At 49.1% G+C, this 12932-nt stretch overlaps 1 protein-coding gene across 2 annotated transcripts; it reads left to right on the plus strand.

Annotated features, from left to right (window-relative positions):
- The first annotated feature begins 95 nt into the window (after positions 1–95).
- Positions 96–11777, plus strand: PHTF1 (putative homeodomain transcription factor 1). 2 transcript variants are annotated; one of them, XM_068995750.1, is made up of 18 exons: positions 96–236; positions 301–357; positions 429–498; positions 1191–1349; positions 1704–1863; positions 2166–2291; positions 3095–3254; positions 4353–4526; positions 4607–4684; positions 5627–5836; positions 6165–6293; positions 6719–6991; positions 7511–7642; positions 7765–7851; positions 8784–8939; positions 9335–9430; positions 10029–10154; positions 10506–11777. In XM_068995750.1, exons 1-18 carry the CDS (start codon positions 198–200, stop codon positions 10524–10526), a joined length of 2253 nt encoding a protein of 750 aa, XP_068851851.1. In that variant the 5' UTR covers positions 96–197; the 3' UTR covers positions 10527–11777. The 2 variants fall into 2 exon arrangements, with proteins under 2 accessions (XP_068851851.1, XP_068851850.1); XM_068995749.1 differs by having other exon boundaries at positions 96–498.
- The last annotated feature ends 1155 nt before the right edge of the window (positions 11778–12932 follow it).

Genomic DNA, 12932 nt, shown 5'->3' on the forward strand with positions numbered 1-12932 from the left:
GGGCGCTTCTTTCCGCTGGGGTGGCGAGGGTGGCGCTCGGCGCTCGGCTGGCGCTGCCTGGGCGGGCGGGTGGGGGAGGGGGGGTGGCAGGCGGAGCCAGTCGAGCGCCGGGCGGTTTCCAGGGTAACGGGACCGGGGTCGGTCCCGGGGTCGGTCCCGGGCTGGGGTCGGTACCGGGGCCGGTCCCGCCGCCCCCCATGGCCTGTCGCGATGCCATTTCATGGTACCAGAAGAAGGTGAGTGCGGCGCGGCGCGGGCGGGCGCGGGCCCGGCCGTGCCCTCAGCCTCCTCTCCTCGCAGATCGGGGCCTACGACCAGCAGATATGGGAGAAGGCCGTGGAGCAGACCCAGATGAAGGTACCGGCGGCGGGGGGGGGGCGGGCCCCGCGCCCCTCGCCGCTAACCCGGCTCTGCGTTCCGCCCCGCAGGGCTTCAAGAACAAACCGAAGAAAAAGGGGCACATCCAGCCCGATCTCATCGACGTGGATCTGATCAGCGGTGAGCGGTGCTCGGTCTGTTCGTTCCTCCCTGAGACAGGGATGGTACCGAGAGAGCGGCTGGAGCTGTGTCAGGGAGGGTTAGGTTGGATATCAGGGAAAGGTTCTTCCCCCAGAGGGTGCTGGGCACTGCCCAGGGAATGAATGGGCACGGCCCCAGGGCTGCCAGAGCTCCAGGAGCGTTTGGACAACGCTCTCAAGGATGCCCAGGGTGGGATTGTTGGGGTGTCTGCGCAAAGCCAGGAGTTGGACTTGGTGATCCCTGTGGGTCTCTTCCAGCTCAGGATATTCCGTGATTCTGTCGGTGCCTCACAGCTTTGTGCAGGGTGGGGGAAGCAGAGCCTGCCCTGCTGCCGGGGGAGCCCCTGCTCGTGAGCACTGGGGCAAAAGGAGCACTGCAAACCTGAGAGCAGAGCAGGAGGAATTCGGTGTGGCTCTGCAGAAGTGGTCGGTGGGAGCAGGGCTGGGTGGGCAGGGAAGGGAAGGGTCAGAGCCAGAGCTCTGAGAGAAAATGAGGAGCTGCTTTAGCTCTCCCTGCTGGGGCTGGGTAGCTGTGACTGGTGCCTGAAGCTGGGCTGCTGTCAGCCCCTGCTCAGCCCTGTGGCAGGGCTGGGGCAGCCCAAAGGGGAACTCCAGCAAGGGAGTTCTTGTGATTCACAGTTAATGATGGCTTGTTTCCCCTTTAATTCCAAGGCTCTACCTTTGCCAAAGCCAAGCCTGAAATTCCCTGGACATCACTGACGCGGAAGGGAATTGTGAGAGTGGTGTTTTTCCCCTTGTTCAGCCAGTGGTGGATACAGGTCACTTCCCAGCGTATTTTTATGTGGCTCTTGGTGCTCTACATTATGCAAGGTGAGTGAACAGGCTGTGCCATAAACCTTCTCCTGCAAGGAATGGGACATCAAAGAATGTATGGATGTGGCTCTTGGGGAAATGGGTTAGGGGTGGACGTGGCAGTGCTGGGGGAGTGGTTGGACTCGATGGTCTCAGAGGGCTTTTCCAAGCTTAGCGAGTCTATAATCTTGAGGTTTTGTAGTCCATAATCTAAAGCGTGAGGATCTTGTCTGGAACCTACTTAATGTACATTTTTAGGTGTGTGGCACTAGTAATTGCAGACATTAAATAATAATACAATAAAGCAGAATAAAAACAAATAGTTGAGACAGATTCTTAATTTTCGCGTTGGTGCCATTTCCCCCTCTGCAGTCGTAGCAGTGGTGCTGTACTTCATGGTGCCTGTTGTGAGTGCCAGTGAAGTGATGGGACCCCTGTGCCTTATGCTGCTGCTGGGGACAGTTCACTGCCAGATCGTGTCCACCCAGGTGAACAGACCTGCAGGGAACAACGGGCTCAGCCGGCGCCGCAGGTGAGCGCCAGCGGGGCCCTTGGTGGGATCACAGCTGGTACGTGGTGGTGGGGGGGGATTGAGGTTTCCCCCTTTTAGGTTGCTGCAGCAAAGATTCCATCTGGATTTTGTCTGTCGTACCTTTCCCAGTGATGCCCTGATGTGCTGGGGGGGTAGGCAGAACTTTTTTTATTTGGAAAGTCAGTATTCTGTTTGCATGACTTCAGAAAAATGACATCCAAAAAGCTGTTCAAATCTCATTCGGATCTTTTAAGAAAAGTAGTTTCTTACACAAATTTAATTCTCCTTGTCTTAAAACTCAGGAAGTTACGCAAATCTGTGGGCGTGGATGGGAACAGTTGGTTGTCTCCTGACAGAACCAGCAAGGAAGAGCAGTCTGGCTCTGCATCTCTGCTGACCAATTTATCCAGTCTGCTCTTCCAGAGGAGGTAGGTGATCCCTGCTGGGTTTGTGCTGCTTGTCGTGACACTGGGAGCAATTTGGCACCTGGAGAATGAAGGCACAGCGTGTGCTGTCACTGACATCCCCACGGCCTGTCAGTCCCTTTTGAATTAAAACTTCTCAGTAATGTGGGAAGCTGATTCCTCAGGAATATTTAGTATGTCTTTATTAGATCGTATAAAATTAGATTGTATAAGATTAGATCATGTGAAACCAAGTGTTAGATGAGCTGTAGAATGTGGTGGAGTTTATTTATCAGATAAGTGACCTTGTTTGAGTGAGTGCTCAGATTATATTGCTCTTTTACCTGATTTCCAAAAGCAATTGTGGCTTCTGGTTCGGATCTTGGCATCTTCCTTCTCTAAAAGCAACTCAAGGGAAAGGAGGGGAGATTGTATGGGATAATATTTCATTGTTTTCTCCTGTTTCCCCAGGTGAATTTCCTGGTGAGTTTCCAGCTCACAGGTGCTTTCTCTTCAGGAGGACTTTCTGTCTTCTGAATTGCTCTTTTTTTTTTTTTTTTTTTTTAATAAAAATAATGAAAAGGTTCCCCTTGGTTTAGAAGTTTTAAGACACTATTAGAGTTACAAAAGAAGTGTTGAGTGAGGGTGAAGCAGATATAAATATCTTTAACAGACTCAGCACACAAAGCCCATCAGCCAAAGACAATTATTTATCCCTTGGGTATCTTGTTTGATGCTGCACCTGTGTGACAAGGGAAGACCAGGATGTTTTACCCCCAAGAGTTTTTCCCTGACATAAAAGCACTTAATTGTATTTTCTCTCCTAGGAATAGAAGAGTAAGGCTGGTAGCTGAGAAAGGGACCGAGACAGAAAGTGGTGTGAGTGCTGTGGGTGATGGCATCAAACCCAGACAGGCCAGATCTGAACACAGGCTGCTGCACTCCAAAGAGAAAAGTAAACTTTCTGATGGGGAGAAGAGCCATCAGGTAGTGCCAGGGGAGATCCCTTTGAAATCACAGTTTCAGTGTATTCTGTGTGTGCCCAGAAGTGCGTTGGTATTTAACTGTATGGTTTATCTAACACAAGATACTCCCTCCTTCTGCTGATCTTTGCCTGCAGTAGGGAATCTAAAAACCCCTTTCTGCCTCTCACTGAGCAGCTGAAAAAGTGCTGGTACTTTGCTGTCAGCATCTTTTCATAATCACAGAATAGAATCCCAGAACAGTTTGGGTTGGAAGGAATCTTAAAGCTCATTTCATTCTACCCCCTGCCATGGGCAGGGACACCTTCCTTTATCCCAGGTTGCTCTAAGCCCTCTCCATCCTGACCAAGTATGGTCAAACACAGAGTGCTGGAAATGTCTGTTTTACCAAAGTGCTCATTTAATTGTGGAGATTTCTGACCACAAGGTGTTCAGTTAAGGGGGAGTGCTGATAATGACTAAATAAATTGGCCATTTTCAAAAGCAATTCTGTAAAATATTTTGTCTTGCAAGACTGAGACGTCCCTTGGGGAGAGAGAAAGAGCTAAAGCATCATGAACTCTGTTGGAAGCTTTGAAACATAAAGATTTGGGGAATTACTCTTGAGTCTCCTCTGGGTCAGTGGTATGTTAACTCCACATGAAGAACTTGGAATAGATCCTGTGTGGAATTCTGTCGTACTGTGCTGTCCCAGCTCCTCTCTGTGAAGGTGTTTGGAGAGGGGCAGAGCTCAGTGTAGGGGCATAGCTCAGGATTTTGGGTCTGTTACCCCCTAGCTTGTAGATACATCTCTTCTGGGCTTGAGGCTGCTGGTAAGGCACAGCCAAGAGCTGCTGCTGCCTCCTCCTCTTCCTGCCTTTGCCTCAATTCCAACTCCACCCACCCAAAATTCCCTCTCATTACCTCTGGGGCAAGACAAGAGCCGGGGGAAGGAGTTAAAATCTGTGAAGTCTCTGTGATGCCGAGAGAATTCTGAGTGTTCTGTGGGGAGCATGGGCTGGCTCTGCAGGCAGTGAGGGCTGTGCTGGGGACAGCTCTGCCTCTGAGCCTTTGATGGGACTCAGGCTGGTGCTCTGTGGGGGCTTTGGCCATGCCTTTGTAGGATGATGGCACCAACAGGGACGGTGTTTCTGACGAGCTGTCCAGTGAGGAGGATGCCGAGGCCGTGGCACAAAGGATCCTGTTACGCCACAGCATGGAAGGGGCTTCCAGTGACAACAGCTATGAGGAGAAGAAAAAGAGGCCTCTGGTTTCTCTGAACCAGGCTGTCTCACAGGTACCCAGGTGGGATTTGTGCTGTTTTCCACGCCTTGTTTTGCTATGGATAATGAGGTGGTTTTCCTTTGGTCTTGGCAGGTCAAGCAAGTCCTGAAAGGTGCCAGAGACTCTGACAGTGTTGTGGAGTCTGAACTGGAATCCACATTATACAGGCAGGTATGGTCATAAAGTCAGGAGAAGGAGCTTTCCCAGGCTGTTCACAGAATCAGAAAATGGGTTGGGTTAGAAGGGACCTTAAAGCTCATCTTGTTCCAACCCCCCTCCATCAGAACAGACCGTTATGAAATGATTGTCAGAATCAGAATCGATTCAGATTGTTGATGATCAGAATCCTCAGGTGCAAGGTGTGACCTCCTCCCTCCTTGCTCCTTGGCAGCTTTGTAAACTTTCACAATGTTCACAATCCTGATTGTGGTGCTTTATTAAACAAACCCCAAACAACAAACAAACAAAGAACTGTTGGCAGCAAAGGACAGTCCAAGCTGCCTCTAATTGCCCCTGTGGAATTGCTGCAATTGTTCTTGTGGTTGGGGGGCAGTGCTGTGCTTGCAGCTTTTAAGCTAATACATTTTGACTTTAAAATCACAGACTATCCTGAGTTTGAAGGGACCCACGAGGATCAAGTCCAACTCCTGTAATGAAAGAATAAATCCATTCTGTGAGACATACTGAGTCCCTTCATTACTTTATTTTTTGTCCCTGCCACTCCCTCTACCTGAAAATAAAATATAAATAAAATATGTGAATATCAAGTTATAAATATGAAAACATAAATTAATACAAAATGTAAATGTAATATTAAAACAGATTGTGCAAAAGGCACAAAAAAGGACATTTTTGTGTTAGAATGAGTACATCAATTTTTATTTTGTAGGTTGAGAATGGAGGTGGGGAACTAATGGGGTCTGTGTGAGTTCTGGTGTAGAAATGCTTTTTCCCCAAACACTGTCTTAAACCATTCCCACCACGTGGGTACAACTGGGAGCACTCAAATCCCTGGGAAGCTGTGGGGAAAGAGGAGGAGGAAGAAGAAGAAGAGGAGTTGCTTTTACAAACCGTGCGTGGGGCTGTGCCGCGTGAACTTTGCCGTTCTTGCAGGACCCCAGGTCGTGCCTGAGCGTGGGGCCCCGGAGCTGCAGCGTGAGCCGGCGGGACTCGGAGAGCACCCGGCAGGACTCGGAGACCGAGGACATGCTGTGGGACGATCTCCTGCACGGCCCCGAGTGCCGCTCCTCCGGCACCAGCGACAGCGAGGAGCGCTCCGCCAGGGACTCCCGCCGCGACCTGAAGGAAGACGTCTTCCAGCAGGTCGGTGATTTCCATCCAGGAGCTGGGAATGCTTCCCCTTCTTCCCCCTGTCTTCCCAAATTTGAGTGGCACGTGGGGATGCTGTTGGTATAAGGTGAGCAACCTGCATGAAGCCAAATCATATGGAAATCTGGAATGCTGTAAACGATATCAATGATTCAATGATCAAGTCCATCCCTCCCCTCTGCACCATTGCTTATCCCAAAACAAAGTATTTCACCCAGAATGGAATTTCCCCCCTCAATCCAAATGCATTCTAGGCAAAGGCATTACTTACAGCAGGACAGAAAGAGCTGACCCATGTTTTGCACTCCTCTCTCTCTTCTAGAACCATCTGTTTTGGCTGCAGAACACCAGCCCAGCATCTGCCAAAGTGAGTGCTCTGATCTGGGAAGGGAATGACTGCAAGAAGGTGGACATGTCTGTGCTGGAGATCAGTGGGATTATCATGAGCAGGGTAAGGGGGCTGTGTGGCATTGCAACCTCTCCCTCACACTTTAGATAATGGCCACCAAACCCCTGGAAACAGTTACACTGCAAATATTAGGGGCAGTATGAAACTGGTCCCTCCCCAGCTGCAAGGACAGTTGTCCCTCATGTTCTTACTGAAAAGTTGCCTAACCCTCAATTTAGGAGGTCTGTTGAAGACTGACAAGTGCTGATTATTGCTGATTGTCTCTGCAGGGTGCTGAAGGTGGGGGTTTGATAATTTGGCTTGATTTTTGGGGGGTTTGGACTGAAATGGGTGGACTTATTTTAGGCTCTGTCCTGTGAAGGGAAGGGGAACTGACTGCTTGCCTGAATTGATGCTATCACAGCAATAGGCCTTTTCCTTGAGGCAAAACCCAGGTAATCATCCCGTTTGTTATTCCTGCTTGCCAGGTTAATGCCCACCAGCAAGGAGTGGGGTATCAAATGCTGGGAAACATCATCACCATCGGATTGGCCTTCCTGCCGTTCCTCTACAGACTGTTCCGCACGGATAACCTGGAGCAGCTCTGCTCCATTTCTCTGATGGAGCTTCTGCACATCTTCTGTGGAGCCCCTGCCAGCACCCCTGTGCTCATCCTGTCTGCCATCAACTTCCTGGAAAGGCTGTGCTTGACTTGGATGTTTTTCTTCATGATGTGTGTTGCTGAGAGAACCTACAAACAGGTGGGTGTGAAGGTACTGGTGCCTTTCAGGAACCTGGGAAGCAGGAATAAAGACGGGGTGATGACTTTAAAGCTCATCTCATTCCAGCCCTTGCCAAGGTCAGGGAGGGGAGTCTGGGAACTTTATTGATCAGTCACAAATTATACCTATCAATACCATTCCTGGCACCCCTGTTCCCCCCCTTACCTGTTCCCAAAATCTTACTCTGCCCCCTTTCTGTTGCCCAGAGCAGCTGTGGCTGCCCCATCCGTGGAAGTGTTCAAGGCCAGGACAGGGCTTAGAGCAACCTGGGAGAGTAGAAGGTGTCCCTGCCCATGACAAGGGCTGGAAAAAGATGAGCTTTAAGGTCCCCCCCAATACAAACCAGCCTGGAATTCTATGAAAACAACTGCTGCCAGAGAGATTGAGCCCCAGGTCTCATGCTGGGCTTCCCCAGTGACCATTTTTGCCAGGGTACTAAGAATCCCAAGCACTCTGTTCTGTTTTACACTAATTTATGGTTCTGTTTTTAACTTGCAGAGGTTTTTGTTTGCCAAGCTCTTCAGCCACATTACATCTGCTCGGAAAGCCAGGAAATATGAAATCCCTCACTTCAGGCTCAAAAAGGTGGAGAACATCAAGATCTGGTTATCCCTTCGCTCCTATCTGAAGGTGAGTTCTGATCTGGGATTTGGTTATTGCAGAGGGTGTGATGGTAGCAGCTGTCACAGTCTGTGGTGAGTTTTGGCTGCACACCCCAGCTCAGCCCTGACCCCCTGTCCTTGTTTCTGCAGAGACGAGGCCCTCAGAGATCTGTGGATGTTGTTGTGTCCTCAGTCTTTTTACTGGCTCTTTCAATTGCTTTTATCTGCTGTGCCCAGGTGAGATTTTAACCTTTGTGGTTTATAAAGTAAGGGAAACCCTCCCAAATGCTGGAGGCTTTTCTTTCACTGGCTTACAAAAAGCTTGAACTGGAGCTGTTTGAGCCCAGAGTAATGTAGAGAGTGTTGCATTTTGTAAGAGTTTTATCACTTCTAGTTGGAAAAAGAGGTTCATTCTGTGCTTGCAGAGCAAGGTCTGGGGTTTTACAATCATTAGGAAAGTTTCAGGACATGGCCATTTGGGCATAAAGGAGAGGAGACTCTGCCCAAGGACCTCAGGTGTTCACAGGATATTTATTCCAGAGGGCTGATTGCAGCATCCTCTGTAACCACCATGTGGAAAAGCAGGTCAAGAACTATTACTGGCACCTTTTAACCCTTCACTAGACCTGGTAGAGGCAGCAGTGCCAATGCTGGAGCTGTTTTCTTGGTCAGTGCTGTGTTCAGGCAGGTTCTTGATCCCCTGAAGGGGCAGCTGTGGTAGCAGAGGCTGGTGGTTTGTAGATACTGTCACTGCTGTGACTGTTCTTGTAAGCCACAGGTGTCCAGAGGAAGGAAGGACAATCCCAGTCCTGCTGTGTGAGTCCATACTGGGAAAGGCAGGAGCAGCTTAGCCCTTCTGAGGCTGCCAGTGGGACAAGGAAAGGCACTTCACTGCCTGTTAGTTGGACAGGGGAAGGGGAGAGGAGGAACAAGGCTCCTTTGCTGAGCAAAAGGAAAAAATACCCAATTCCAAGCTAAAGCCAGGTTAGAAATGAGACCTTTCACTGTAACCCCACCACAGGAATGATTTACACTGCATGGGAAGAGCTGTCAGGGGCTGTAGAGCACACGGGGCTGGGCAGAGGAGGAGCAGGGGCAGTGCTTGTGCACTTGTCCAAGAACAGGCACCTTGGCATTAACATTTGGTGCTTTGTTTTTTCTCCATACAGGTTCTTAAGGGTCACAAAACCTTTCTGAGTGCAGCTTACAACTGGGAGTTCCTGATGTGGGAGGCAGCACTGCTCCTCTTTCTGCTACGTCTGGCATCTCTGGGCTCTGAGACCAACAAGAAATACAGCAACATTTCCATCCTGCTCACTGAGCAGGTAGCTCCATTTAGCTTGTTCTCCCCTGGGCTTTGTGGTTTGTTTGGAAATAATGATTGTATTTCAAACCAGCTTAAATACTGGAATCAAACTTTAAAACTTGGGAATCAACCCTTGTGTTGACCAGAGGGCCACACAGCACTGGTCAACATGGGAGGGACGAGCTGGTCCTGTTGGGACAGACTCAAACTCCAAAGTTCTAGCTGATTTTGGTCTCTGGGTTAATGTGTGTTAGCCAAAACAATTGGAAAAAAAATATGTTATCAGTGCTATATTTACTGCTTCAGGAGTGACAGCAGACTGCAAAAATGGCTCCAATTTCCCTTAGTAAGGAAAGGAATCAGTTGGGGGCTGGTACTGGAATATCAACCCCTGGCCTGTGGTGTCTGTCACAGATAAACTTGTACCTGAAGATGGAGAAGAAGCCGAACAAGAAGGAGCAGCTGTCTCTGGTGAACAATGTGCTGAAACTGTCCACAAAGCTGCTGAAGGTAAGGTGCTCTGCCTGAATGGCTGGATTTTATGGAATCAGTGACTTCTGGCAATGCCATGTGGCCCTGCCCTTCCCTTGGCCCCTGAAGTTAGTGCTCACAAGGGGGGGGTTTCTGTGCTCCTGCAGCTGTGACAGGAGAGGGAGCAGTACAAGGCCAGTGTGAGTAATTAGTGCTGTGAACTTTTGATGACCAGTGGTTTAACTCAGTGGGAGGAGAGGCTGGTGTGAGCACAGCATCTCATGACTGCTCCAGTCTCATTTTCCATCAGCAGCTCTGATGCTGGAGCTCACTGCCAGCAGCAGGGAGAGACTTGGGAAGGAGTGAGCAGAGTCTGGGAGTCACACAGATTAGGCTGGGTAATTCTGCAGCCTGGAGTGTCAGGCTCTGGTGCAGCTGGTGTTGCTGCAGAGCCTTTGGATTCAGCAGATGTCTCTGGAACACTGGCAATTCCTGTGCATGTATTTAAGAAAGGAGACAGAGGCAGCCCAGGGCAGCACAGGCTGTTGGAGTGCCAGTGCTGAGCTAAAAGTCAGAGGATGAATTCTTTGGTATTGGTGGGTGCTGATGGACTCTTTTCCTTGTCCTTTCACTGCAGGAATTGGATAGTCCCTTCAGGCTGTATGGACTGACCATGAACCCGTTGATCTACAACATCACAAGGGTTGTCATCCTCTCTGCTGTTTCAGGAGTGATCAGTGACCTGCTAGGATTCAATATCAGAGTAAGTGTCCCTGTCCCAACCAACAGAACAGCTCTGGGGTCACTTCTGGGGTCACAGCCCCGAGAGAGACCGTGGGTCTGCACTGGGAACCCAGACACCAGAACATGCTGGGTGAGTCCCCACCTCCCTGAGCCAGTTTTGGGGGGAAGGACAGGGCTCACTTCAGCTTCAGTTCCCTTCAGGTCAAGCTGTGAGAATTCAGGGTTCCTTCCCTTTATCCCAGTCCTCCTGTGGCTCATCCTGAAACTGGAGCTCACTGAGCAGAGCAGGATGGGCAAGAGACACAGAGTGTTACCTGTAGATGAAGAACATTCCTGTTAGACTCAAACTCCCTTTCTTGTCTCTTTGCAGTTATGGAAAATTAAACCATGAACTGGCAGAACATCAGCCCTGAAGAGAACCAGCAGTTTGGGCAGAAAGAAGAAAACTGACAGAAATCTGTAATAGCAATTTTTAAACAGATTCCCAGTGTATGTATCAGAAGTTTTCTTTCTGCTTTACTGCTCTGCAACATCCAGAATGAACTGGTCTCATCAGTGATGTCATCCCATGGCATGCACAGAAACACTGGATCAATGGGGCCAAATGCTGGCAGCTGACACTGAACCAGCAGGGGCTGGTGTGGGACATCAAACACTAAAGCCATACAAGAGCTGCAGCTGGAGGGACACCAATGGCTGTGAGTGGGGCCACGTTTCTTAAAACCTGGACTCTGGGCATGTGACAAGGAGGGACTCAGCTCTCCTGGCCCAGTGAGCCTTCCTGGGGCTGCACTGAAATATTCCAGGTTGACAATCCTTTGCTGCACTTACCTGGCTGTGCTGAAGAGCATTTCTTTCCTTAAAGCTCTGTGTGCTCAAGGCTCTGCCTCTATCCTGAACCACCCCAGGATGCACCAGGTGAATTCCCCCTTCCTGCTGCCAGTCCAGCAACACCCAAATCCTGCTGGTGGCTTGTGCTGGGGCTGCTGCAAATCCTTTTTTGAGGACAGTGGTTACAGGAGAAGAACCTTTCAACACACACTACAGGCAAAGTGTTCATGGGCTGGAGAATGTTTTGCCACGTCTGTTCCCTGGAATACTCAGCTCCATCCTGTCCTGGCTGTGACACCAGCTCTGCTCCATGGTGTGAGCAGCTGTTGCAGCCCAGCACTGCAATAGAGCCTCACCCTGAACACCTGGGGAGGAAAGCTGGTGGGGGAAACAGCTTTGACAAAGACTTCCTTGGGTTCATGTTTAGAAAGGTCATGGAAAGCAAGAAAATATTTGAAAGTTTCTGTAACATTTCCCTTCACTGGCTCCAATGGTTTCTATTTATTAGTAGTGAAAAGAACAAAAACTGAGGAACTTCTCATTCTTTCACAGGAGGGTAAAATGGCAGAAGAATTTTTGGTAGTAAATTGTTTACAGCTATTTTCTGTACAAGGAACAGTTGTGAGATGTAAAAGGAGGTGACAGTTTTACATAGCAAAATGTGCAAATAAACCTGCAGGACAAGCACTTCATCATTACCAACGGTTTCTACAGCACTTGATGATTTTTGTACCATCTTTTTGGACATCTGTTACCGGAATGGGGGGGTCAAGGAAACATCCAATAATAAAATGAATTTTTTTTTCCAGAAGAGCAGCATGTTTGTGGGTAAAACCTGGGTCACACCCCTGGAAACCAACCAGGAGCCTGGTTTAGACAGTGCAGAACCAACAGGCCATGAAGTGGAATTGGGTTTTAAGATCTACATAAAAATAATGAGTGATTTACAGGTCTGTCTCTCGTCAGAACCTCAGAAGTCTGTGTGAAGGTGCTGTACAATATATAGACATGTACATCCAGCTCATCCATCCATTGTGTAACATTCCAAGGCCACATGGAGGCAGGAAGCACAGATAAAGGTCATGGGAAGGGGAAATCCCACGCAGGTAGGACATTATCAGGTCACATTAACACAGAAAAACAGAGGGAAGTGATGGCAGGGAAATAATTTCAGTGCTGCCAATTCCTCTGGAATTAAAGGTCTGGATTTGTCACTGTCCTCAGTGGTCAGGGTGAGGGCACACAGCATAACCCAGCCTCCGGGGAAGAACACAGGAATATACTCAGAGTATTAAATATTTCACAGCCCTACTCCAGCCAGAGAGGATTTGTATGTGTTCTGCTCCACAGCAAACCTCAGTGGATCACCCAGCAGCTGAGCACAGTTCAGAGCTGCTTTAAAGCCCTTTGAATTCCCAAAGTCGTTGATTTAAAAGCTGTTTGAGCAGTCAGCTGTTGTTGTGAAAAGTTCTGCTCACAACTGCCTCACTGTGCTTCATTAGCCTTCAAAAACATTCAAAGTTTCAAAGCCAAAATGAGATATTCTCTTACTTTCAAAGAGCAAATCCTATCAGTTTGAATTTTGAGTAAATGAAGCTCAATCTTTTTCTCCTTTCTCCTTCTGCAAACTGGACCAGTGGGCTCCTTTTCCCACTTTTCTGCAGTCATTAAACACCTCAGCTGTCAGGAAATCATCACTAAACTATGAATAAAAGAAACCCCTTCAGTCTGCTGTTCTGACAGCCATGGGACTGATGTGGCAGTGAGTTCTGGGGGTAACATCCCTCTGTAAGATATCCCTGCCAGCCCAAACCACTGGTGTGAGTCTCCTGTACCCTGTGTGCCATCAACACTCCCTGATCATACATTCAGAGGAAATAGAGTTCTTACACACACAGCAAGAGCTACGCTGAAGAAGCTGCTCTGGCAGCTGACTCTGCCCTCAGGTCAACTTTTACCTCTACAG

This window comes from Aphelocoma coerulescens, chromosome 26 (genome assembly GCF_041296385.1).
Source record: "Aphelocoma coerulescens isolate FSJ_1873_10779 chromosome 26, UR_Acoe_1.0, whole genome shotgun sequence".
NCBI lineage: Eukaryota > Metazoa > Chordata > Aves > Passeriformes > Corvidae > Aphelocoma > Aphelocoma coerulescens.

Coding starts and splice junctions, on each gene's coding strand:
- PHTF1 (XM_068995749.1), top strand. CDS start 198: ATGGCCTGTCGCGATGCCATTTCATGGTACCAGAAGAAGGTGAGTGCG. Junction 3,255..4,352: donor ATGGGGAGAAGAGCCATCAG/GTAGTGCCAGGG, acceptor ATGCCTTTGTAG/GATGATGGCACCAACAGGGA. Junction 7,643..7,764: donor CCCTTCGCTCCTATCTGAAG/GTGAGTTCTGAT, acceptor TTGTTTCTGCAG/AGACGAGGCCCTCAGAGATC.